Source organism: Astyanax mexicanus, chromosome 22, assembly GCF_023375975.1.
Source record: "Astyanax mexicanus isolate ESR-SI-001 chromosome 22, AstMex3_surface, whole genome shotgun sequence".
NCBI classification, from domain to species: domain Eukaryota; kingdom Metazoa; phylum Chordata; class Actinopteri; order Characiformes; family Acestrorhamphidae; genus Astyanax; species Astyanax mexicanus.
This window is the reverse complement of record NC_064429.1, coordinates 6,890,039-6,911,520: the sequence shown is the minus strand read 5'-3', so window position 1 is coordinate 6,911,520 and position 21,482 is coordinate 6,890,039. Positions and strand designations below refer to the sequence as shown.

The window sequence follows — 21,482 nt, the reverse complement described above, 5'->3', positions numbered from 1 at the left end:
AAAAAAAAAACACTAACCATTTTTCTTATTCAAGGGAATCGGTCACAATAAAACACTGTCAAAATTTTCATTCTAGGAATACTGATCAGCTTTATACCCTACAGAGATTTCCATTAGGGGTGAATCGATGTTCAAATAATTGATATTTATGACCAAAAAAAATCACTCCTGTTACTGGCACTCATTCCTGTTACTGGAACTCACTCCTGTTCCTTTTCATGTTTTGAGTAACAGGACTGAAATTAACAGGAATGAGATTTTATCATAGAATTAGCCAAAACATGAAAAATAGCTAAATGGCAGCTGGACACTGAGCACATTCTAGTGATTTTTAATAATGAATTTAGGTAACAGGACAAAGTGATCAGATTGAGCTCCTCAGTCATCGTTGCGATAAGATCAAATATACAGAAAAAATAATGAGGGAACTTAATTTTGATCTTCCCATGATTTTCAGAAGAACCAGCTGATGTCACTTCCTGTTCTTCAGATGTTTCAAATGGGGTAATATGTTACATGTGTTAACAGGACTGAGTATTTTAACTTAAATATCATGCATTTATAAAAAAAAATCTATATATATAATTTTAAAGCATAGATGGGATTTGAAGGAAATTTTCTGGGAACAGAAATAGCACTGATTCATTAGAATGGCCAATATACAAATATAAATGTTCGATTGAGCTTCATAACACTGTCAAGTTAGCAACATGTAAGCTAATAAAAGCAAACTTTTCCAACTAATTTATTTATTAACATTTTCAAAACCCACCAGAGACCACAACAATCTTAGCAGCCTTTCTCCATGCTGTATTATACTGATCAGAGTCCCTGTAAATCAGCAGGGACTGATCAGTGCTCAGTGGCTTTTTTTTTTTTAAATACCTTTTAAAGCAGAAAAACTGGACCAGAGATAAGTGGATAAATGAAGTGCTGGAAAATGGATTTCACAGCAACAAAACCTGGGAGAACCTTCACGTTCTGTTCCTCATGACTTACACGCACTTCCCTACGACAGTGTCGTCTCAGTGACACGCGCCGACATCTGTAGATAAAGGACGTCGACCACAACAAAGCGGGCCTTCAGCCGTGATCTGAATGTACAGGTCTGAATAAGTGATTCAGTGCAGAGCCGGTTATTGAGCGGATGGCAATTCATTGCCGAGAGCTAAATGAGTAAATGGGTGCTTAATTATCAATTATACTTTGTTAAAAGCAACAATTACATCTTGTAACAGGGTCTTTTCAGTGCTCCCGTTTTAATCATTACCATCGGCTTCCACTGCTGTTAGTCTCCTGAAGCTCACACAGTTCAAACCAGTAGGACTGTTTTGGAGCCAGTGCCCAATACAGTCAGCAGGCAATAACCATCAGTCTAGAAGAGCCTCAAACATACACAAACCCAGACCAGAGAACCTCAAAAAGCAGGAGCCATTTATGGAACTAAAATGTTTTTTGCTCAGTGGCATTGCTAAAACACTACATACAGTCATATGAAAACGTTTGGGCACCCCTATTAATCTTGATCATTTTTAGTTCTAAATATTTGGGTCTTTGCAACAGCCATTTCAGTTTGATATATCTAATAACTGATGGACACAGTAATATTTCAGGATTGAAAGAGGTTTATTGTACTTTTGCATACCTCAGGCGACTCTGTTTGTGGCGTGCTTGCAGAAATGGCTTCTTTCGCATCACTCTCCCATACAGCTTCTCCTTGTGTAAAGTGCGCTGTATTGTTGACCGATGCACAGTGACACCATCTGCAGCAAGATGATGCTGCAGCTCTTTGGAGGTGGTCTGTGGATTGTCCTTGACTGTTCTCACCATTCTTCTTCTCTGCCTTTCTGATATTTTTCTTGGCCTGCCACTTCTGGGCTTAACAAGAACTGTCCCTGTGGTCTTCCATTTCCTTACTATGTTCCTCACAGTGGAAACTGACAGGTTAAATCTCTGAGACAACTTTTTGTATCCTTCCCCTGAACAACTATGTTGAACAATCTTTGTTTTTAGATCATTTGAGAGTTGTTTTGATGAGCCCATGATGCCACTCTTCAGAGGAGATACAACTTGCAATTGGCCACCTTAAATACCTTTTCTCATGATTGGATACACCTAAAAAAAGTATTAAAAAATAGTTAGGAGTATTCAAATCAATAAAATTATAAGGGTGCCCATACTTTTGCACCGGTCAAATTTTGGTTTAATGTATATTGCACATTTTCTGTTAGTACAATAAACCTCATTTCAATCCTGAAACATTACTGTGTCCATCAGTTATTAGATATATCAAACTGAAATGGCTGTTACAAACACCCAAATATTTAGAACTAAAAATGATTAAGATTAATAGGGGTGCCCAAACTTTTTCATATGGCTGTACAAGCCAACATACTGTGATCACTAGAAACTGCTCTTACAGCCTACAACACTGACGCCTGACAACTAATCAACACATATATTACACTAATGCATGACTAGGATCAGGTAGCTTTGGGCAACAGACAACTTGATAAGATGATAAGTAAGGAATAAGCAAATATATGGTGCCAAGGGGCCTATAAGAAAGCTGTATGAACCAACACTGTGGAAAGAACATTGGCACGTGTAGTAGTATACTAAAAGTTGGTTAAACTTAAGTTTTTTCATTGGCTCAACAAGAATTTTATTAAGTTGTACTGGCCGGTAAGTTCACTAAAATTGCTAATATTAGTTTTCCTGACCAAAAAACAAAATCACTTTTAAAAATATATTTTTAATGGTCAACAGGTCGGAGTCCACCTGTGGTAAATCCAGCTGATTGGACATGATTTGGAAAGGCACATACCTGTCCATATAAGGTCCCACAGTTGACCGCATGTCAGAGAGCAAACACCAAGCATGAAGCCAAAGGAATTGTCTGTAGACCTCTGAGACAAAATTGTCTCAAAGCACAAATCTGGGGAAGGATACAGAAAAATTGAGAAAAACTAGCACAGTGGCCTCAATCATTCGTAATTGGAAGAAGTTTGGAACCACCAGGACTCTTCCTAGAGCCGGCCGGCCGTCTAAATTGAGCAATCAGGGAAGAAGGGCCTTGGTCAGAAGGGGACCAAGAACCCGATGGTCACTCTGTCAGAGCTCCAGCGTTCCTCCGTGGAGAGAGGAGAACCTTGCAGAACCTTGCAGCAGCTTGGGGGTTAAACTGGACTGTAGTATCTTCATTTCTTCTCAGTGGTAAACAAACTAAGATCTATTTCTGTAATTTGATGGAAATGTTTTGATAATATAATACATGAACTGCACTTTTACTTTTGGGACATAACACATTGGACAAACTGGAAATCCAGTGGAAAATCTGCTTTGCTTCTAGTCCTTTAGGCTGTGCTGTAAACCCAATGAAGGCAGTCTGAGACTCTTGAAGAGAAGGCTGGCTCCACCTTTGGTCTGGTCTCTGGTTGTGAATTTAACAACACTAGATCCTGTTTTAAATCTCCTAGGTGCTAAAGCATGGGTACTAAAGGGTTAAGACAACCTACACATTGTAAAAAGTTCAATTTGGTGAACTTTTGTTTTAACAAACATCAACGCATAACACAGTGCCATGTAACACAGAGCCCACTGTCAATCAATGCATCATTCCTACAGAACACCAGCTGAAGTTCTGTGCACCACAGGGTCAAAGTTCTCAGTACTCTTGTGCAACTTGTGTTCGGCTCACTTCGCTGCTCCATGCAGGTTGAAACAAAGATACTGCCAAAAAATAGAAACAAGGATGTCAAAAACAGCAGGAAAGAAAGAGAAAAAAACAAGAAAAGCAAAAAGCGACAGCGCAGCATGTGACCCAGTTTGTTTTTGGGTTGGTTATGAAGTTATGCTGGAGCTGTACAAAAGTTTCTATGCTGTATTCAAGGTATTCCTTCAACAGAGTTGAGGCGTAAAGTTCTCCAAAACACTGAAATCTAAAAGACTAGCTTGAGAATAAAGGCAAAGAAGCATATTAGCACTACGTATTATGCTTTTATATCAGGGTAAGGTAATCAACCATTTTAAACCAATACAACTCTACCAGTTTTGGTGATTTGCAAACGGAAGAAATATGAATTCCTTTCCCTCTAAAATTAGCCTGAAAGTCTGAACCACTAAGTGTTTTCACACTACAAAAGAACTAGACCACAGTTCAGTAGATTCAGACCAAGGCCACCTCTGGTTCAGACTGAACTGAAAAGTTTGAAATTTCGGACTCAATGAAGTATGGAAAGCACCTTAAGAACTCATGATAATGTAAAAATGAGAGTGACATGTCTCTTCAAACCATCACTGATCATCAGTAAATTGTGTGAAGTGATGTTTTGGAGAGACATGTCTATCATCTGCTGGTGTTGATCCACTGTGTTTTATTATCAAGTCTAAAGTCATGCTTCCCTCTGCTACTGACAACTTTTACAGAGATGTAGATTTTATTTTCCAGCAACTTGGTCTTTTATAATATTCTAATTTTCTGAGACACTAATTTTTGGGATTTCATTGGTTGTAAGCTTCATAATCATCAACTATAGAATAAATAAACTCTTAAAATAGATCACTCTCTCTCTGTGTAATACATCTATATAAAATATAAGTCTCACTTTTTTTAACTGAATTACTGAAATAAAGTCACTTTTCAATGGTTAAGTTGTATGAAAATTACAAAATGTCATAATTTTACCTGCAAAATACCTCCAAAATAAACCACAATGAAATCTTGTAAATTTGTGTTAACAAAGGTGGGATCCATGTAATATTATATATATATATATGTATATATATACACACACACATGTATGTAGATTGTATATATATATATATATATATATATATATATATATATATATATATATATATATATATATATATATATAATATAAGTATACTAAGGCCTTAAGTTTTCCCTACATCCTTAAACAAATCCTTAAACAAAGATTGTTTAAGGATTTCTACCCACTCTCAATGACTGTTGGTATATATCTGTTGGTATAACCTAAAGGTGAACATTTATACTGTTTATCAATTAAATCAAATCTAAAGAAACTAACTTCAGCTGCCACTGTTGCTCTAAACTCTGAAAGCTGTTATTTTAGCTGCATTCATTGTTAAGAATCTGCTCCAACACTACAATGTCACAGTAGCTTACTGCATTATCGAAAGAAAGATCAAAAGACTCTCAGGAGTCTGACGATATCGAATCCGCCCAGCCCTGAACTAGCAGAGGTTCAGCGCAGCACAGCGGACTGGTGTGAAATAATAATAAAGCAGCAGTGTGTTTGATTATTAAATGGCCTTGCTTTACTCTGCGTTTCTGTGCTTTTCTAAAGTCAACTGAGGTTAAGAGAAGGATGACAGCACTGCCAACTCTGTCCCCTGACCTGCATACAAAACTAACCAGAGGGGGAAGCTTGCTGACATTTGGTGAAGATGATAAATGAGTTTGCAGGGGTGAGTTTTGGAGTATTTTAATTAAAACCAGAGTGTGCTGATTCTGGACCTCCAGCTTTATGTGTGCCAGAGCATCTCACTCAGCTCGTGGTGGGTTTGATAATTAGCTGATGAGTTTAATTCAGGTCTGTGTAAGAGCAGGAGAACCCGAGTCCCCCTTTCCAGTGCAGAGCTCAACGGTACAAAATATTGGTATTGTGTTATATCGTACTACTTACATTTGCGATACATTATCATTACGTGGCTTTAAATATCAATATTTTCATTGAAGCACAGGTAGAGGAGATATTTCTTGTCAGGCTTAAACCTGTCTTGCGGGAAAAAAAACAGTTTAGTGTGGACTTTTTGAGAGGGATCTGGCAACACAGTAGCGATAGCAGCGAGTGTGGTGGCTGAGCAGTGAGAGCAGCTCTCAACAGAAGAGGAAAATTCAGGTATTTGTATAGAAGATGCTTCTGCTACTTTTAAGTTGTATGTTTTGCTGCATTTTGGCTCCAGTGGAAACAATAAACGGTAACAGAGTGACCAACAAGACACAAACCATATATAAATACTGTAAGTAAATCCTACACGTTACTGTTTCATAGGTAGTTGTACTAATTCCTAATCCCGTTTGAATCCCAATCATGCAGCTCGCCATCATCTAGGGCTGAACAATTAATTGCATTTGCGATTATCTCGCGATATTTTAAAATGAGATTCTCTAACCGCACAGGCTGCGATTTGACTGGTCACGTGACTTGGGAGCGAGCCGAGCCGAGGACGAGCGGAGCAAACCCGAGCAGGAGGCAGGGAGGTGGAGAAGTGAAGTCAACACAGCGCACTTTCACACCAGCACTGTTTGGTCTGGTTAAATCGAACTCTGGTCCGTTTGTAACTTTAGTGCGGTTCGATTGAGCAGGTGTGAAAACAGTAATCGCACTCGGGTGCGGATCAAAAGAACCGAACCGAGACCAGCTAGAGGAGGTGGATAACGTTAATTACCACAGCTGTGAACAAACACTGTCTCCATGCTCGCGCCGTCTGCGCTGTATTCACCGCTCACAGCCGCGTGACTCTGTTTATTATGTATAAATCTGCGCTGCACGTAGAAACACAAAATCTTCTCGCTGTATTTACTTTTTCCGTATATTTATATTTAACGTACTCCCGTGTCAGACAGCTCTGACCGATCAGAGGACACAGGCTGCTCGCGTGGTTTATTGATGCGCATTTTGGTGCGTTTACATTTATGCCTATGTGAAACCAGACCGAACAGAGCGAGAAAGCGCTCCAAGTAAACAAACTCATTAACTGATTCAGACCAGAGAAACCAACTACAGGTGTGAAAACGCCCAAAAAAAAAACATCACAAAGCCTCGTGTGGTATTTGCAAGGCTAAAATGCCAATGCCCAGTGCTGCATCTTCAAATACAGAAAATAACGAGTTGGTTAAAGCAGATTCTCTTTATGTTTTTTGCACTTTATTTTTTTATGATGTTACTAGCTGGAGAGCAGTAAGTTTATTTTTTTATATCTATTTTTTCCATAAAAAAAAAATGGTGAAAAGGAAAAGCTATTTATATATTTATTTTTCTATAAAAAAAAAAATGGTGAAAAGGAAAAGCATCGATTTGTTTGCTTTATTGTTCTCTGTGCTTTAAATAAATCTGACATTGTTTATTATTAAACAAATTGATTTATTGCTTCTGTTTGTTGAAAAATACTTGAGAAGACATTAAAAAATCGCATTTTAAATCGCAATCGCAATTTATAGATAAAAAAATTGCAATTAAATTATTTTCCAAAATCGTTCAGCCCTACCATCAGCTGCCAGAGCCCTGAGAGAGCACAATTGGCTTTGCTCCCTCTGGATGGGTACAGTAGATGGCACTCTCTCCCCTCATCACTCCTAGGGTGATGTTGATCAGCACAAGGCTGCGTCTGTGAGCTGATGTATCAGAAACGAGTCACTGCGTTTTCCTCGGTAAACGCTCGGTGATGCTACTCGGTAATGCTGCATCAGCAGAAGTTCAAAAAGAGGTGGAGTCCGACTTTAAATGTGTCCAGGTAGGCGTGTGCTAGTCTTCACCCTCCTTGTGTTGAGACATCACTAGTGATGGGGATCTACAACTGAGTAGCAGCTGAATGGGTGTGACAATTGACCAGATAAATCTATTAAAATAGATAAGAATGTGGGATGAAGCTTTAACACAGACTTTGCTCTTTAGTCTACAGCCTTTAATTGGAGGTGGTGAAGGACATGTTTTTTTTTTTTTTTCAGGTTGGCCATTAATGCAGTGCTTTAAGCCACTGTAAAGAACACTTAGAACACTGCTGTAATACATATGGGGCCGGTTTACTGAGCAGGCAGTAAGCCTATTCCTGAACCTCACAGTATTTAAACAGAGATATTGCAATTAAATTACTAGGCCTAATCTTTAGAGTCAGGTTCCCTTTCTGGGATTAAGCCTTTTTGTGAGAATTTCAATTCATAACAGTGTATACTTTAATTAAAGTCATTTAATCAGAAATAGTCTCTGCGGTCTAGCATTTACCTCAGAAGTTGGTAATGACATCTCTACTGAGCCATTTTTAATAAAAGAATTCAGATAATTATTGAGTATTTCACCATATTATTAATAAAAATTAAGTTAACTAAAAACTTAATAATTGACTAGTGATTAATGGTGATTCTAACCAAATCAAACTCTACTTCTTGTGTCAAGAATTAAAACATTGCAACATGACTACTTAATTGAATTGCCTTCAGTGGCATTGCACGTACTGCGATGTAACTATTGCGCATACGCATATCGTGATGACGATGCTTAAACAATATATCGTGCAGCTAGTGCTGGACGATATGGCCAAAATTTATATCACGATATATTCCTTAAATTTCGGTCGATACGATATAATTTCGATATCGATATAAATACTTAAATAGGCCTCAGAAAACTGCTAAGAAGCCCTGCAATCTCTGCAGCACTACGAATTTAAATTATTATGTAACTGTGTATTTGCACTTTTTGTATGGCTGGCATCAGATACCCTCATTATATGCACATCTATCTATCTATCTATCTATCTATCTATCTATCTATCGGAAATCTGTACCTACTACTGTCTGAAAATTTAATTTAAGCCTTTGAAACCTCCTTTCACAAAAAACTTTACTACTTTAGAAATAAAAGTAGTCAAAATAAATCAATGCTCAATATTATTTGCATATAGCAAAATAATAACAGGACATCCCTGTCAAACATAAGCCTATAATAACTATTACCAATAAAAAATAACTTTAAATTACAACAGAGGCCGAGCTTCTTATTCTTTGTGAACAAATTTAACAGATTAATACAAAAGTGTTTCAACTAGGATATAGAATACAAGAAGCCTTTATAAATAAAGCGACAATATTTTCCCGTCAAATAAACAAACCTATAGGCTTTATCAACTATGAATAACTTAGTTACAACATAAGCCATAAAAGTGCTTCAGTCAGTAACGTTACATGAAAAATATTGTATGTAGTGGAGTTGCTTGAAGTGGTGGAACAGATTAGATGTATTAACATTACCGCTGCTGGTCGGCTGCACTCTCCGGCACAATTTGCCGCAAAGCGGCAAGGGAGCGGACCCGCGGCCGAGCGAGCGGACCCGCGGCCGGCCTCGAGGACCCGCGGCCGGCCTCGAGGAGCCTACCTTAGCCTTGGATCCGCTCGTCCCGGCTCCGTTTGGCTCCAGCGCGAGACATTTTTGCTGCGTAGCGAAGCGGACCCGAGCCTAGCCATTTTACCCTAGCCTTGCCTAGCCTAGCCTATTTGGCTACGTGCCTGTGAGGTTACGTCATCACGCACTGACGTAGCCCAGCTACGGGGGCTGAATGTGTTGAGCTCTGCGGCGAGCTAACGCCAGTAAAAAAACGCCTGTCCGTGATTCTGTAAATAATACATATCGGTATACCACAAAACGGATATCACCGTTATTGAAACATTTCTTATCGCGATAAATACCGATATCGAATTATTGTCCAGGCCTACGTGCAGCCCTATGTAGGACTATGGAAGGAAACCTGTGTCCCCTGAGAAAACCCACGCAGACTCAGGGAGAACATGAAAACCTCACCCAGATTGGGACTTGAACCCAAGACATCAGTGCTGGGAGGCAAACATGCTAACCAATAAGAAACAGTGCCACCCAAAACCGCTGATACCATTAATTAGAATATTTAGTCCACTTCCACTGAGGAATAGTACTGCTTTCAGTTTAAAATATATAAATCTTATGGACTGCTGCTTTAATTAATGTGGGCTAGCTTAAAGTTCCACTAGGTAGGATTGAGATTTTGTGCTCGTGGGCTCCCCCTACAGTTGCAGAGTGTAATAAATGTTTCAGGCGCAGTTCTCGGGAGCGTTGGCCGAGGCCGCCTCGGAAAACTTACAGAGTCTGGTTTGATCTCAGAGGAGCTCCGGCATAGACACAAGAGCACCGCTATTCCTCCTGTTACACCTCAACGCAGCGCTGCAGTGAGTTTCAAGCTGTAATTTCACTTCTTTAAAAAGAAAAAAAAAATCAAGGAAATCCTACCTAGTGCTGCTTTAACTTCAAGAGTGAATGCTTTAGATGGAAAGCAGGACACACACACACACACAGTCATAACTGATTACAGTGGTCATTTTCAGACCGCCAAATTGTGTGACTCAATGCAACATCATCTAGGAGCATACAGAATCATACTGAATCAGAATCTACACACACAAACCAGCTCACACACACACACACACACACACTGAACGTAGGAGCTGCCCATTACCATACTCCAAGCTATTTATATTCATTCATGCTGCACATGCACTCCCGTTGTTGTTTTCCACACTGCAGATGGAGGCCTGTGCAGAATCTGCACTGATGCTGCTCGTTACACCTCCACTTCTGAACATCCCTTCTTTTGAACATCCCTTCAAACAGCCTCTGAGCTCCAATATAAAAGCCTTCAAATAGCCACCATCTTAAAAAGATTCCCAACAACACATGCAAAGATTAACAGCACCATCAACAACACTAGGGATGCACTGATCTGTATTTTTCAGTTCCTTCTCGATAATACTGTTAAATTAGTTTTTTCGGGCATAAATCAGCATTTTGGAGATACCTAATTGGGGATTATTGGGGTGGGAAAAAATATCGACATCTCAATATCTAGTATCGTTTTGTTTCTGATACATGACCAATATTGATTTTTTTTTGGAGCGGCCCGCAAGGTATTTTAGAAATAGAATGAAAGTTGGCCCGCTGTTAAGCAAGTTTTTATAATGTGAGATTCAAAGTTTGAACGCTAGGTGTTAGAAATGGGCCAAAAAAAGTCTAAAAGCGGAGAGAGTGCGCATTTCTAGCGCAGAAAAACGGGCCAAAGAGTCTAGAAGTTGTCGTAATTAAGGAGTTTAATATTAAGAGACATCATGAAATTAAACATCAAATTGAAAAATCTTAGTTTACACAACACTGTCAAAGATAAAGATAGTAAGTCAAGTAAAATGGTGTGTAAATGAAATAATCAGGAAAATGTATTATTTAAAATTGTATATTTCATTATTTGTCTTTGGCCTGTGACTTCAAATATATTTCTCCTTCTGGCCCCCAACAAAAAAAGTTTGGACACCCCTGCCTTATAAACTCCTTAGTATTTGACTTAGTAATTCCCATTCCTTGTGATTCCCATTCATAAAGACATCAGCACTGACTTAAACATATATAACACAATAAATCCAAATACAATAAACTAACACACTAACTATGCTTCCAATAGAGGTCAATAATTAATCTGTCAATTAATCACTCAATACCCTACAACATTCAGCTATAGATTAGTACTAGCAATGCCAATCTGTAGCCGGATGTAGCCAAAGTGCCCTCTATAATGGCAAAAAGAGACAAAGTGCCCTATTGGCTGCTATTCTTGTGGGAAAAAAAAAAAACAGAAAAAATAATCGAGTAAATGATAATGAATGAGGTTACACTTATATATTATCGCCTTTCTAGTAACCCAAGGATGCTTTACACTTTACATGTTTTACACACAACCGTTTATACTCAGCAGTCATCCACACACTGGTGAGAAGCAGCAGCCAATAGCACACAGCGTACTCTCAACCGGAAACAACCATCCACCTGGAGGACTACATCCAACACTATAGCATTCATTTTACCCAGCACCAATTATGCAGAGTGCCAATTGGGGCTGCAACTAATGATTATTTTGGTATTCGACTAATCAGATGATTATTTTTTCGATTAATCAATTAGTCAACAATTCATTCTGCCATGTTCTCTATCTCTGGAAACGATGGAAACAGTCGAACATGAAACTTAAAAAGCATTTTAATGTCTGGATATTATTTAAACGTGGAAAGTAGTCGTCAAATTTAAATAATAGATGTCGTCCATTATATCGACTAATCGTTGCAGCCCTAGTGCCAATCCATATCTGGGCACACAGTCATACATACATTTACACACACACACACACACACACACACACAATCCTATACAATACGCATATCTATACATACGTATACAAATCAGTTTAGAGTATCATTAGAGTATCTTTTTTATTACTAGAGCTCTCTTTAAAAATTAAAAAAGCCACATGCACCCTTTTGATATTTAATTTAGTAATGTTCCTATAGTAAAACTGTATCACCACAATAAACCGGGGCTCTGATAATCCCCCCCGTCATTGAATGGGACTCACTGTGAGCTTATACAGGCTTATAGGAGCCTGTTTTACTGCGAAACCTCTGGCTGGTGGGCAAATATGCGACCGCAGTGTGATGTAGTGTGTCGTGGTTAGCTCGTAATCCACTTCAGAGCTATAAAGCAGACGTTTATATTCCCTCAGTAATTAGAAATACAGCTTTTCTACTAGCTGCAGTCTGACTGAAGAACTGAGGGACTGAGTGAGTGAGGCTGCAAAACAAAATGGAATTAATATACAAACATACACAGTGAGAGATGGAATTGTTTTTAACTCTTATTTATTTTTATTTAACTAACTAGCTAGCTATTAAAACTGATATTTTGTTTGTTTATAATTGAAAACGAGGTAAATTAGCTGAGAGAATCATCAAATTCAGGATTGTTTTATCTACTCAAACAAGCCAGCGTCAGAATTATTTTAAACTTCTAGAATGTGTTTTCTGTATGTATTGAAAACTAATATTCTGCTATTAAATCTATACAATAGCAAATACATCCAATTAACTAAAATTTTTTATAGTTTTTTTCCATTGTGTTGAAAGCATGTTTGTAATATTTCGATTTTATATTGACCTTTTTATTATTTCATAAACCATCTCTAAACAGTAATAAAAAAACATGATAAAAAGTGTTCTTAATCACATTTCATTAGCAAACATTAACTGTAACTTTACCTCAATGGCTCTAGTACTACTGCTTTGTACCACAGGCAGCGCTAAATTCTGCCAATGACACCATCTCATCAGATAGGAGCTAATAACGCTAGGAACAGTTGCATTGCATGGCAGTTCATTCCTGTGTTATTTGTGCAAATATCACTTCAGTGATTTAGAGTTATAGAACAAATGGTTAAAATGTCTCTATGGAACACCACCAGCGAAGTACAGGTCTGTTTGTATAACTATAGGTTTACATAGGATCTCCAGTGGATTCTGCGTTTTACAGAGACTCCAAGACTAGGTCATTGGTTAAACTGCACTTAGCAGGGCATTATTACACATGTTGTACAGTAATATATGACATTGCAAAGACTGTTATTAGTGTTAAAATGTCTTTATTTTAAAAGGTTTCTATCTGTCTTTTGTCTCGCTGCTTTACAGTGCTGTTAGCCTATCAGAGGCAATATGTTTGCACGTATGAATATTTATGAGCAAAAGCACTCCTCTACCTGACTAAAGCAGCATCATTTTTTTTCAATTAGACATTTTAAAATGAATGAAAAACGATGGAATGAGACATTTAGTGTAATAGAGCTACTTTAGTGCATGTTATTGTATATATGTGTATAAATAAATATTGATATTTGTGTATTAATAATGTATTCATAATTGTGTAAATATTATATAGTCTATGTATGTACACTTTAATGTAAAACTCAAGCAAATAATCATGCAAATAAGCTCAGGCTGTTTAATGCACCCCAAAAATCATATATTTTAACAAAATATTAAACATTTAAAAACAATAAAGAGTAAAATTGCAGATCTGCGCATGAGCAGTGTCGTTCAGAGGCAGATATCGATAGGTAGCGAAACTCGGCAGAACACCGCGCTCGCGCGCTGCCCCTAGCAACCAGCTCAACCCTCCAAACTCCCTCCGCACCGAGACAGTAAATACACAATACAGCTAAAATACCAAGAAATACCAACTTATTAAGCTAAATATGGGCAGTTTAAGCTATTTTATTTATTTATCACAATATCTAAACGTTCATACATTATATAAACGTGTTATATATAATATTATCCTGTTTTACAGGTTAAAACCCCGTATTTACCATCCTCTCCCTCACTCTCAGTAACGGCGCACCTTACCGTTCAGATGTAAAGCAGCCGCTGCCTCGCTCAGGTGCTCTTTTCCTCCACTTCAGGCTCCCATTAAAGCCCCGCAGCCCCTCCAGCAGGTCGCCCTGGGGGTAATAAAGCCCTTCTCCCTCTAGAAACGCGGTTCCTGCCTCCTATTTCCCACCATGTGCGGCTGTGTGAGCGCTGCCCGCCGCCGCTGCCTCTCTCTCTCTCCACAGATACAACAAACAGCACACGCATGGAGAAAAAGCTCCCCGCGCGAGAGCATCGTAGCCCCGCCCACTACTACACACACGCCTTCTAGGAACGAGGCTCCGCTCTCCTATTGGTCAATCAGTCCTATTAATTCAACGTGACAGCGAAAAGATCAGCTCTCATTGGACAACCAGCTGCCAAACAGTGATTGATTGAGCCCGCCCACCCTACTTTTTACTTTAATATAATGCATTTCCATTTTTTACTTTTTAAATTAATTCATTTGATTAATCGAATTGCTGTTTTAATTATTATTTTTTTAAGTCGGATTATCGAGATTGTACATCTTTACATATATCTGGAAAAAATAAGAGACCACCTGACATATTATGAGTTTCTTTCCACTAGCAATTTTACCTGAGCCAAGGCTTTGTGCTTCTGACGATGGAGTGACCAGTGCATTCTCAAAAGAGATGGAGAGATTGTGATGAAGGCTCATAGGGATAAACAGAAGGTCAGTCTTGCTGGGGTTGAGATGATGAGAACTCATCCACGACGAGACATCACTGAGACATGCTGAGTGTCGGAAAGAGGAAGGATTAGTTGAGTGTCATCAGCATAGCAGTGGTATGAGAATCCATGAGAAGATATTATTTTACCCAGAGAGCGAGTATAGAATGAGAAAAGAAGAGGACCAAGCACTGAGCCTTGTGGAACCCCAGTGGAGAGTCTGCATGGAGCAGATGTTGCCCCTTGGCACGTTACCCGGTAGGAACGGTCCTCCAGGTAGCATGCAAACCAATGCCATGCAGAGCCAGTGATTCCAAGACTGGTGAGGATGGAAAGGAGAATGTTATGGTTGACCGTGTCGAATACAGCAGAGAGATCAAGAAGAATCAGGACAGATGACAGGTTGGTAGCTTTTGCTGCATGAAGCTTCTCTGTAACTGCAATAAGGGCAGTTTCAGTAGAATGGGCAGGTTTGAAGCCAGACTGGTTTGGGTCCTGAAGATTGTTCTGAGTGAGAAAGAGAGATAGTTGGTTGTAAACAGAGGGTTTAAGGACTTTGGAAAGGAAAGAGAGGAGAGAAGCTGACCTGTAGTTGCCAACGTACAACCTGTCTGGAGTTGGTTTCTTCAAGATAGGAACCAATCTGGCAGTCTTAAAAGTTGATGGAACATGACCAGATGATAGAGAGGTGTTAATGATGTGAGTGATGAAAGGAAGGAGGTCAGAAGCAATTGTCTGAAAGAGGGAAGATGGTGTGTAAAGCAGAGAGAAGTGAGACAGAGAAGTAGAATGTGGAAGATGTTGCCTGGTGGGAAGGGTAGAAGCAGGGGAAAAGGATTGATGGATATTTGCTACTTTCTCCTCAAAGAAGTTGACAAAATCATCCGGGGAGAGGGTCGTGGGAGGTTGAGGAGTGGGAGGGTTTAGAAGAGATGAGAAGATGTTGAAGAGTTTGCAAGGGTCAGATGCTGATTCTTCCAGTTTCCTTTTGTAGAAAGAGGATTTTGCAACAGTTACCTTAGTTAAAACCCTGGGAAGAAGAGATTGGTAAGAGCAGAGGTCTGAGTTTTGTTGAGATTTTTTCAATTTTCTCTTGGCTTTTCTCTACAGTTGCTGTGTAGAACATTCGACAGTCATGGGGTGGCTGGAGAGGATTTTGCTGGCCTTGAAGAAAAAGGAGAGAGTGTTGATGGAAGAGGAGATAGATGAAAGAAAGGTGTTGGTAGCTCCTAACTACTTAAATTTTTGCATCAGGTGTTGCATAACGTTATCCAAAAGCAGTGTGTAAGACTGGTGTAGGAGAAAATGCTCTGAACTCTATGAAAACTTCATGAATATTAACTTGTTTTCTTTGCACTATTTGAGGTATGAAAGCTTTGTATTTTTTTTTGTTATTTCAACTATTTTTTTATTTTCTGCAAATAAATGCTGTAAATTCCAATATTTTTATTTGGAATTTGGGAGAAATGTTGTCCGTAGTTTATATACTATATATTTTTTTCCAGATACATTTTAAAGTCTTTTTAAGATTTTAGTTTTATGTATATGAAGTCTCAAATAAATATGACCTTTTATGTATATATATATATATATAAAGATAAATGAAAGTATCGCCTCTCAGTAAAACGAAAGGTGATGACAGTAGTAAAAAAAAAAGGGGGAAGCGGCTCTGACTCTGATTGGTGGAGAGAGCTGACCCCGTGTAGCCAATCAGAGCGCAGGGTTTTCTGACCCGACCTCGAAACCAAAATACAGGAGTGGGGACTCCTCTGCTCTAAAACCCGCCGCGGCGCGCTGAGCTGAGCTTTACCCGCACATGGATCCGTGAGTAACCCCGCCACAGCCTTCAGACCGCCCGCCCGGGTTCACACACACCCCCGGCCTGATTCAGCGTCTTTCAGCGCTCAGCTGGACTGATTACAGGGGGTTCAGAGCTAGGCTAAGCTAGCTGTGCTGCTAGGCTAGCTGTCAGTGTCAGAGCTGAGCTGTGTGTGTTTTATTAACTGTTTTACCAAAAACTCAGGAAATAAGCCTGTTTTTATTCAGCTGGTGGTAGTATATCTGATTTCTCTATTAGACGGGATTGAGGGACAGTATTAACTTTGTTGTAGGTGGTGTTATTGTTTGTTGGCACGACCAGGTATCGAAATAGTCCAGTCCACCTTAAATACAGCAGCAGTTACGTTCAGTCTCATTCACAGGAGCTGTGGTCAGCCGCCTGTTACTACTGTGCGATTTAAGGTGGAATGCGTAAGATATGATGTTAGTCCTGGTAGATGTTTCAAGGCAGTAACTTACTTCTAGAACATTTTAAAGAGTCATTAATCTGACCACAATACGTTTTTAAGACTTTAAGATTTTTTAATTTTATGTATATAGAAAATCCTAAATATTTTTTTTAAAATACAAATTCAATGAAACACATTTGATTTCTATTATACGCGTGATTAAGGGACAGAATTAACTTTGTAGTTAATTCTTTGTTGTTTCCAATTGGTCCACTCCACCTTAAATACAGCAGCAGTTGCTTTTTTTAGTCGCGTTCACAGAATCTGTGGTCAGTCGCCTGTTACTACTGTGCTATTTAAGGTGGAATTTCTAAAAAATAATGTTAGGGCAGTAGTCCTGATAGATTTTTAAGGAATTGTAGTCATTAATCTGACCACCTCAGTAAAATGTTATTTTATTTAATAACAACTCATTTTAGAAACTTTTTTCTATTCATTTCTGTATATGAATCATAAATAAATAATACACAATATATTTTTAAGACATTTTAAGACTAAGATTTTTTAATTTGATAAAAAATATAAACTTTTTGATATTAAATAAAACACATCTGATTCTATTATAAATTTAATTAAGGAACAGAATTAACTTTGTAGTAAGTGGTGTTATTGTTGTTTCCACCTTAAATGCAGCAGCAGTTACATTCAGTCACATACACTGTAGCTGTGGTCAGCCACCAGGGACTATTGCACGATTTAAGGAGGAATTCCTAAAAAAAATGATGTTAGTCTTTGTAGATGTTTCAGGGCAGAAGTCCTAGAAGATTAGTGTAGAAGGAAGTGTAGTCATTAATCTGACCTTGTCAGGTTGTTATAAAATGAGCATTTATAACGCCATTTTTCTTCACATTAAAAACTATTTTCTTTCATTTCCTGTATATGAATTATAAATATATATAATACACAATACATTCTAAGACTTTTTGATATTAAATAAACATATCTGTTTACTATTATATAGAGGGACAGAATTAACTTTGTTGCAGGTTTCGGCCATGTTTCAAATCAGTCCAGTCCACCTTAAATACAGAAGCAGGTACATTCAGACGCATTAATAGTTGCTGTGCTCTACCGCATGTTACTACTATGCGATTTAAGGTGGACTGGAAAATTAGAGAGAACAAGAATCTAGCTAATCTAATAAACTAATCTAGATAGCTTTGTAACGTTAGCTTAGTGCTGTAACTGGGATGTCTTTTAGTTTAAATTTGAATGAAATCAGATGATAAAACAATTAATAGGAGTATAACCAAACTTTGTGTGTTTTTTGGTCAGTTTCTGTTTCTGCTGACGTTTAATAACCACAGTGAAGTGATGAAATGATTGCAGGGCAAAGTGCAAAGTCAGCCTTATCTGTGAACAGCAGTTTTCAGCATTACATCATATGGTGCTCTCCAGATGGGTTTTAACATGTTTTGTTACAGGGATCCATTTGGGCCCCACCAGTACAGCCCACTTTAGTCTCACATGAGTCTAATCTAGGTAGCATGTGCGGTGTACAGTCCAGAAAGGGCACATGTTTAACCCCTCCTGGTCACATCACCTGACTTTCCTATGCGGGGCCAACATGGAAGATTAGTCAGCCAGTGTGATCAGCTTGACAGCCAGTTTTAGTAAAGTTAACCATGCTAACAGAGGAGCTAGCGGCTATTAAACTCAAAACGTTTGTTTTCAACTGATTTAAACATCACCAACCAGCTTAGACAATGTGAATCTTGTAATCAGGGGAAACAAATGAGCTCTGTCCATGTTTGTTCATATGATATGATATGATGATATGATATGGTTAACTAGTAAAAACCATGACTATAACTGGTGGACTCTAAGAGCTAGGTCTTTGTTTTGTGGAAAAAAAGGTCAAACATGGTCAAAAATGAGGAAAAACACCTATATTATTAATTGTATTGTGTTTCAATGAAAATATTGAGTGTGCTGTATATCTATAGGAATTCCCAACTTTAACAATGTTTAAAACTACCGCCACCATGTTTAAAGGCTGTTCATAATGGCTAATTCTCACTGTGAGTTGCCAGTCTTGTTCTTTAAATGATACTTGGTTACAGCTACCTAAAGGAAGTTAAAATAATTTATTACTAATGTCCCTATCAAATACCTATATAAAAAAAAAAACAATTATTTCTATGCAGAGGTGGAAAGTAATGAATTACATTTACTCAAGTTATTGCAATTGAGTAGATTTTATGAGTAATTTGTAATTTTTAAAGTAGTTTTTAAAATAGGTAATTTTATTTTTACTCAAGTACATTTTGATACAAGTAATTTACTTCGCTACATTGGAAAACTCCCCATTACTGAGTAAAAAATAAAATGCTGGGAAAAAAAAAAACAATTGTCTGAATAAAAAATATATATATTGGTACGGATGCGCCGGCGCATGGATGCTCACATGTAGAATAACAAGACAATAACGTCCTCATGCAATACAAAATAAGCCCCGCCGGACAGAGCTGTCAGCTTTCAAAACTTGCACATCACACCCGCGAAAGATTGTGGTGGTGAGAATTTTTATCATTAAACAATCAGCTTGAATGTTAAAAAAAACATGTAAATAGCAGTTAAAGCACAGCAATTGGAAGTTAAAATATAATAATGACCTGTAAAACTATAAAAATACAGCTTTTAACAGTAAAGAAAAAAAATGGATTATAGAAACCTATACCACTTGTTCTTGAAAATGTTTTATGGGGTGTTCTGAACAAATACTGCCTGAAAGGTCTAAATTATTATGTGGAATAATAGTTAATTAAAAACAATATAATGTATGATTTGTTTTTTTGTTTTTTTTACATCAAATAATAAAAAGTAACTATGTAACTTTTACTCAAAGTACATTTTAAATTGAGTACTTTTTTACTTTTACTCGAGTAGAATTTTAGATGGGTACTTTTACTTTTACTTGAGTAGAATTTTAGCAAAGTAAAGGTACTTTTACTTAATTACAATTTTTCAGTACTTTTTTCTACTCTGTTTCTATGGTAGATAAAAGATCTTCACAGATACATTTTTGCTAAAACAATTTTTATAAGCTTTTGATTTTTAAGCTCTGATTCTGTTTTGTTTGTCTTCCGCAGCACTTAGCTTCAGACCTCTGACCTCAGACTCTGCTGTAAGAGGAAGGCCCGGCCACCTGTGTCCTCCTCATGTGCATCATTTTCTTTAAGTTCGACCCCCGCCCCGTGTCCAAAAATGCCTACAGGTAAGCTTCTCTCTCTCTCTTATAAGCCGAGCAGACCTCCTGCTGTGGATAATTTGCTGGTTGAACACTCATGAAACGGCCTCCTGGGACAAGAACATCATCGTTAACAATGGAGCAAGCTGCTTATGCAGTACCATCTTTGAACCCAAGCTGTTTATGCCTTTATTTAGCGAAAAAAATAGTTTCTCTTTGATAGTATGGGCCCAGGTCGCTTCATTAAACCAACACCTCATTTAAAGAGGATCTTAATTACAAAGTGAGGAACTGAACTGAGGGCAATGCACATTGAATATTAATGAATAGGTACTGTGTTTGTAATTCAGTCTGAACAAAAAACAACGCTCAAGAGTTGAGGCATAGCGTGAAAAACATTGTCTGTTGTCTAGATTGAACTTTCCCATAAGCTCAAAACCACTAGGACTGGATTTGACCTGAAACAACCCATACCAGCACTATACTATACTCGTAAAACAATCTTTTAATTAATAGTTGCCGTTTACATCTAAAGCCTTAAATTCTATTTTTAGTCTGACAGCATTTTAACACCAGGATCGAGTTGCTTTCAAGGATGTTCACTTTTTTTATTTTATTTTCCACTGCAATTAAAGTATTAAACCTTGGGAACAGTGGTTTGGTGGTTCAGGTGGTTAGAGGGTAGCTCACAAAATGTACAAACACGTTTTCAAACCATGAAATGGCTGTGATAGTGAAAAGTAAACCAGGTACCAGCGGCCAAATTGCATTTTATGCAGCTCAAAAAGACACTAATAAAAAATGTTTGAAATTCAATCCTTTCAGCCGTTTCCAGTGGAAAACTACACAGGTACCAGGTACCAAAAAATGAGTTAAGTTGAGTGAGTAGAGTCCAGCAGTGTAGAATACAGTAAAGTAGGGTCAGGTCGATTGGAATTTTTCTTGTTACAATCAAGCAGAGTCTAGTAGAATAGAGTCCATTTAAAATAAGAGATAATCGGCAAGCCACAAACCGGGAGTCGAGTCCGGCAGAGTCAAGTTGCAGTGCAGAGGACTTAAACTTATGGAGTTCATTCTGTAGCAGGTCAGCAGGTCACGTTTTATTGTCCCTAAAATCCGTTAAAATCTTTTAATTAATAGTTGACCACTTCAGCTGAAGCCTATTAATCATGCTCTTACATTTCATCCAGCTTTTCTACAGCAGGATCAGGTTGCATTTAATAAAATGTTCACTTTTATTTGGTGGTTGTCGTGGTGTAGCTCTAAAATCGTCTCGTTTTACTCAAACATCGTTTTATGA

General features: G+C 38.0%; 2 protein-coding genes across 12 annotated transcripts in view; one reads left to right on the top strand and one right to left on the bottom strand.

Annotated features, from left to right (window-relative positions):
• Positions 1-14,225, bottom strand: part of arvcfb (ARVCF delta catenin family member b) — a 378,373-nt gene extending 364,148 nt beyond the window's left edge. For 6 of the 9 annotated variants that reach the window (XM_049470447.1, XM_049470451.1, XM_049470444.1 and 3 more), the window contains exon 1: positions 14,009-14,224. The gene's annotated coding sequence lies outside the window, so the exon portion shown is untranslated. Of the gene's footprint in view, positions 1-14,008 lie in introns of all 9 variants that reach the window. The other 3 variants (XM_049470443.1, XM_049470449.1, XM_049470448.1) reach the window with 1 other exon arrangement.
• Positions 14,226-16,407: 2,182 nt separating this feature from the next.
• Positions 16,408-21,482, top strand: part of tango2 (transport and golgi organization 2 homolog (Drosophila)) — a 47,368-nt gene continuing 42,293 nt past the window's right edge. For 2 of the 3 annotated variants that reach the window (XM_049470457.1, XM_049470456.1), the window contains exons 1-2: positions 16,408-16,528; positions 20,085-20,209. In XM_049470457.1, coding sequence (XP_049326414.1) covers positions 20,154-20,209 — 56 coding nt within the window. In that variant the 5' untranslated portion in view covers positions 16,408-16,528; positions 20,085-20,153. Of the gene's footprint in view, positions 16,529-20,084; positions 20,210-21,482 lie in introns of those variants that run through there. The other variant, XM_049470458.1, reaches the window with a different exon arrangement.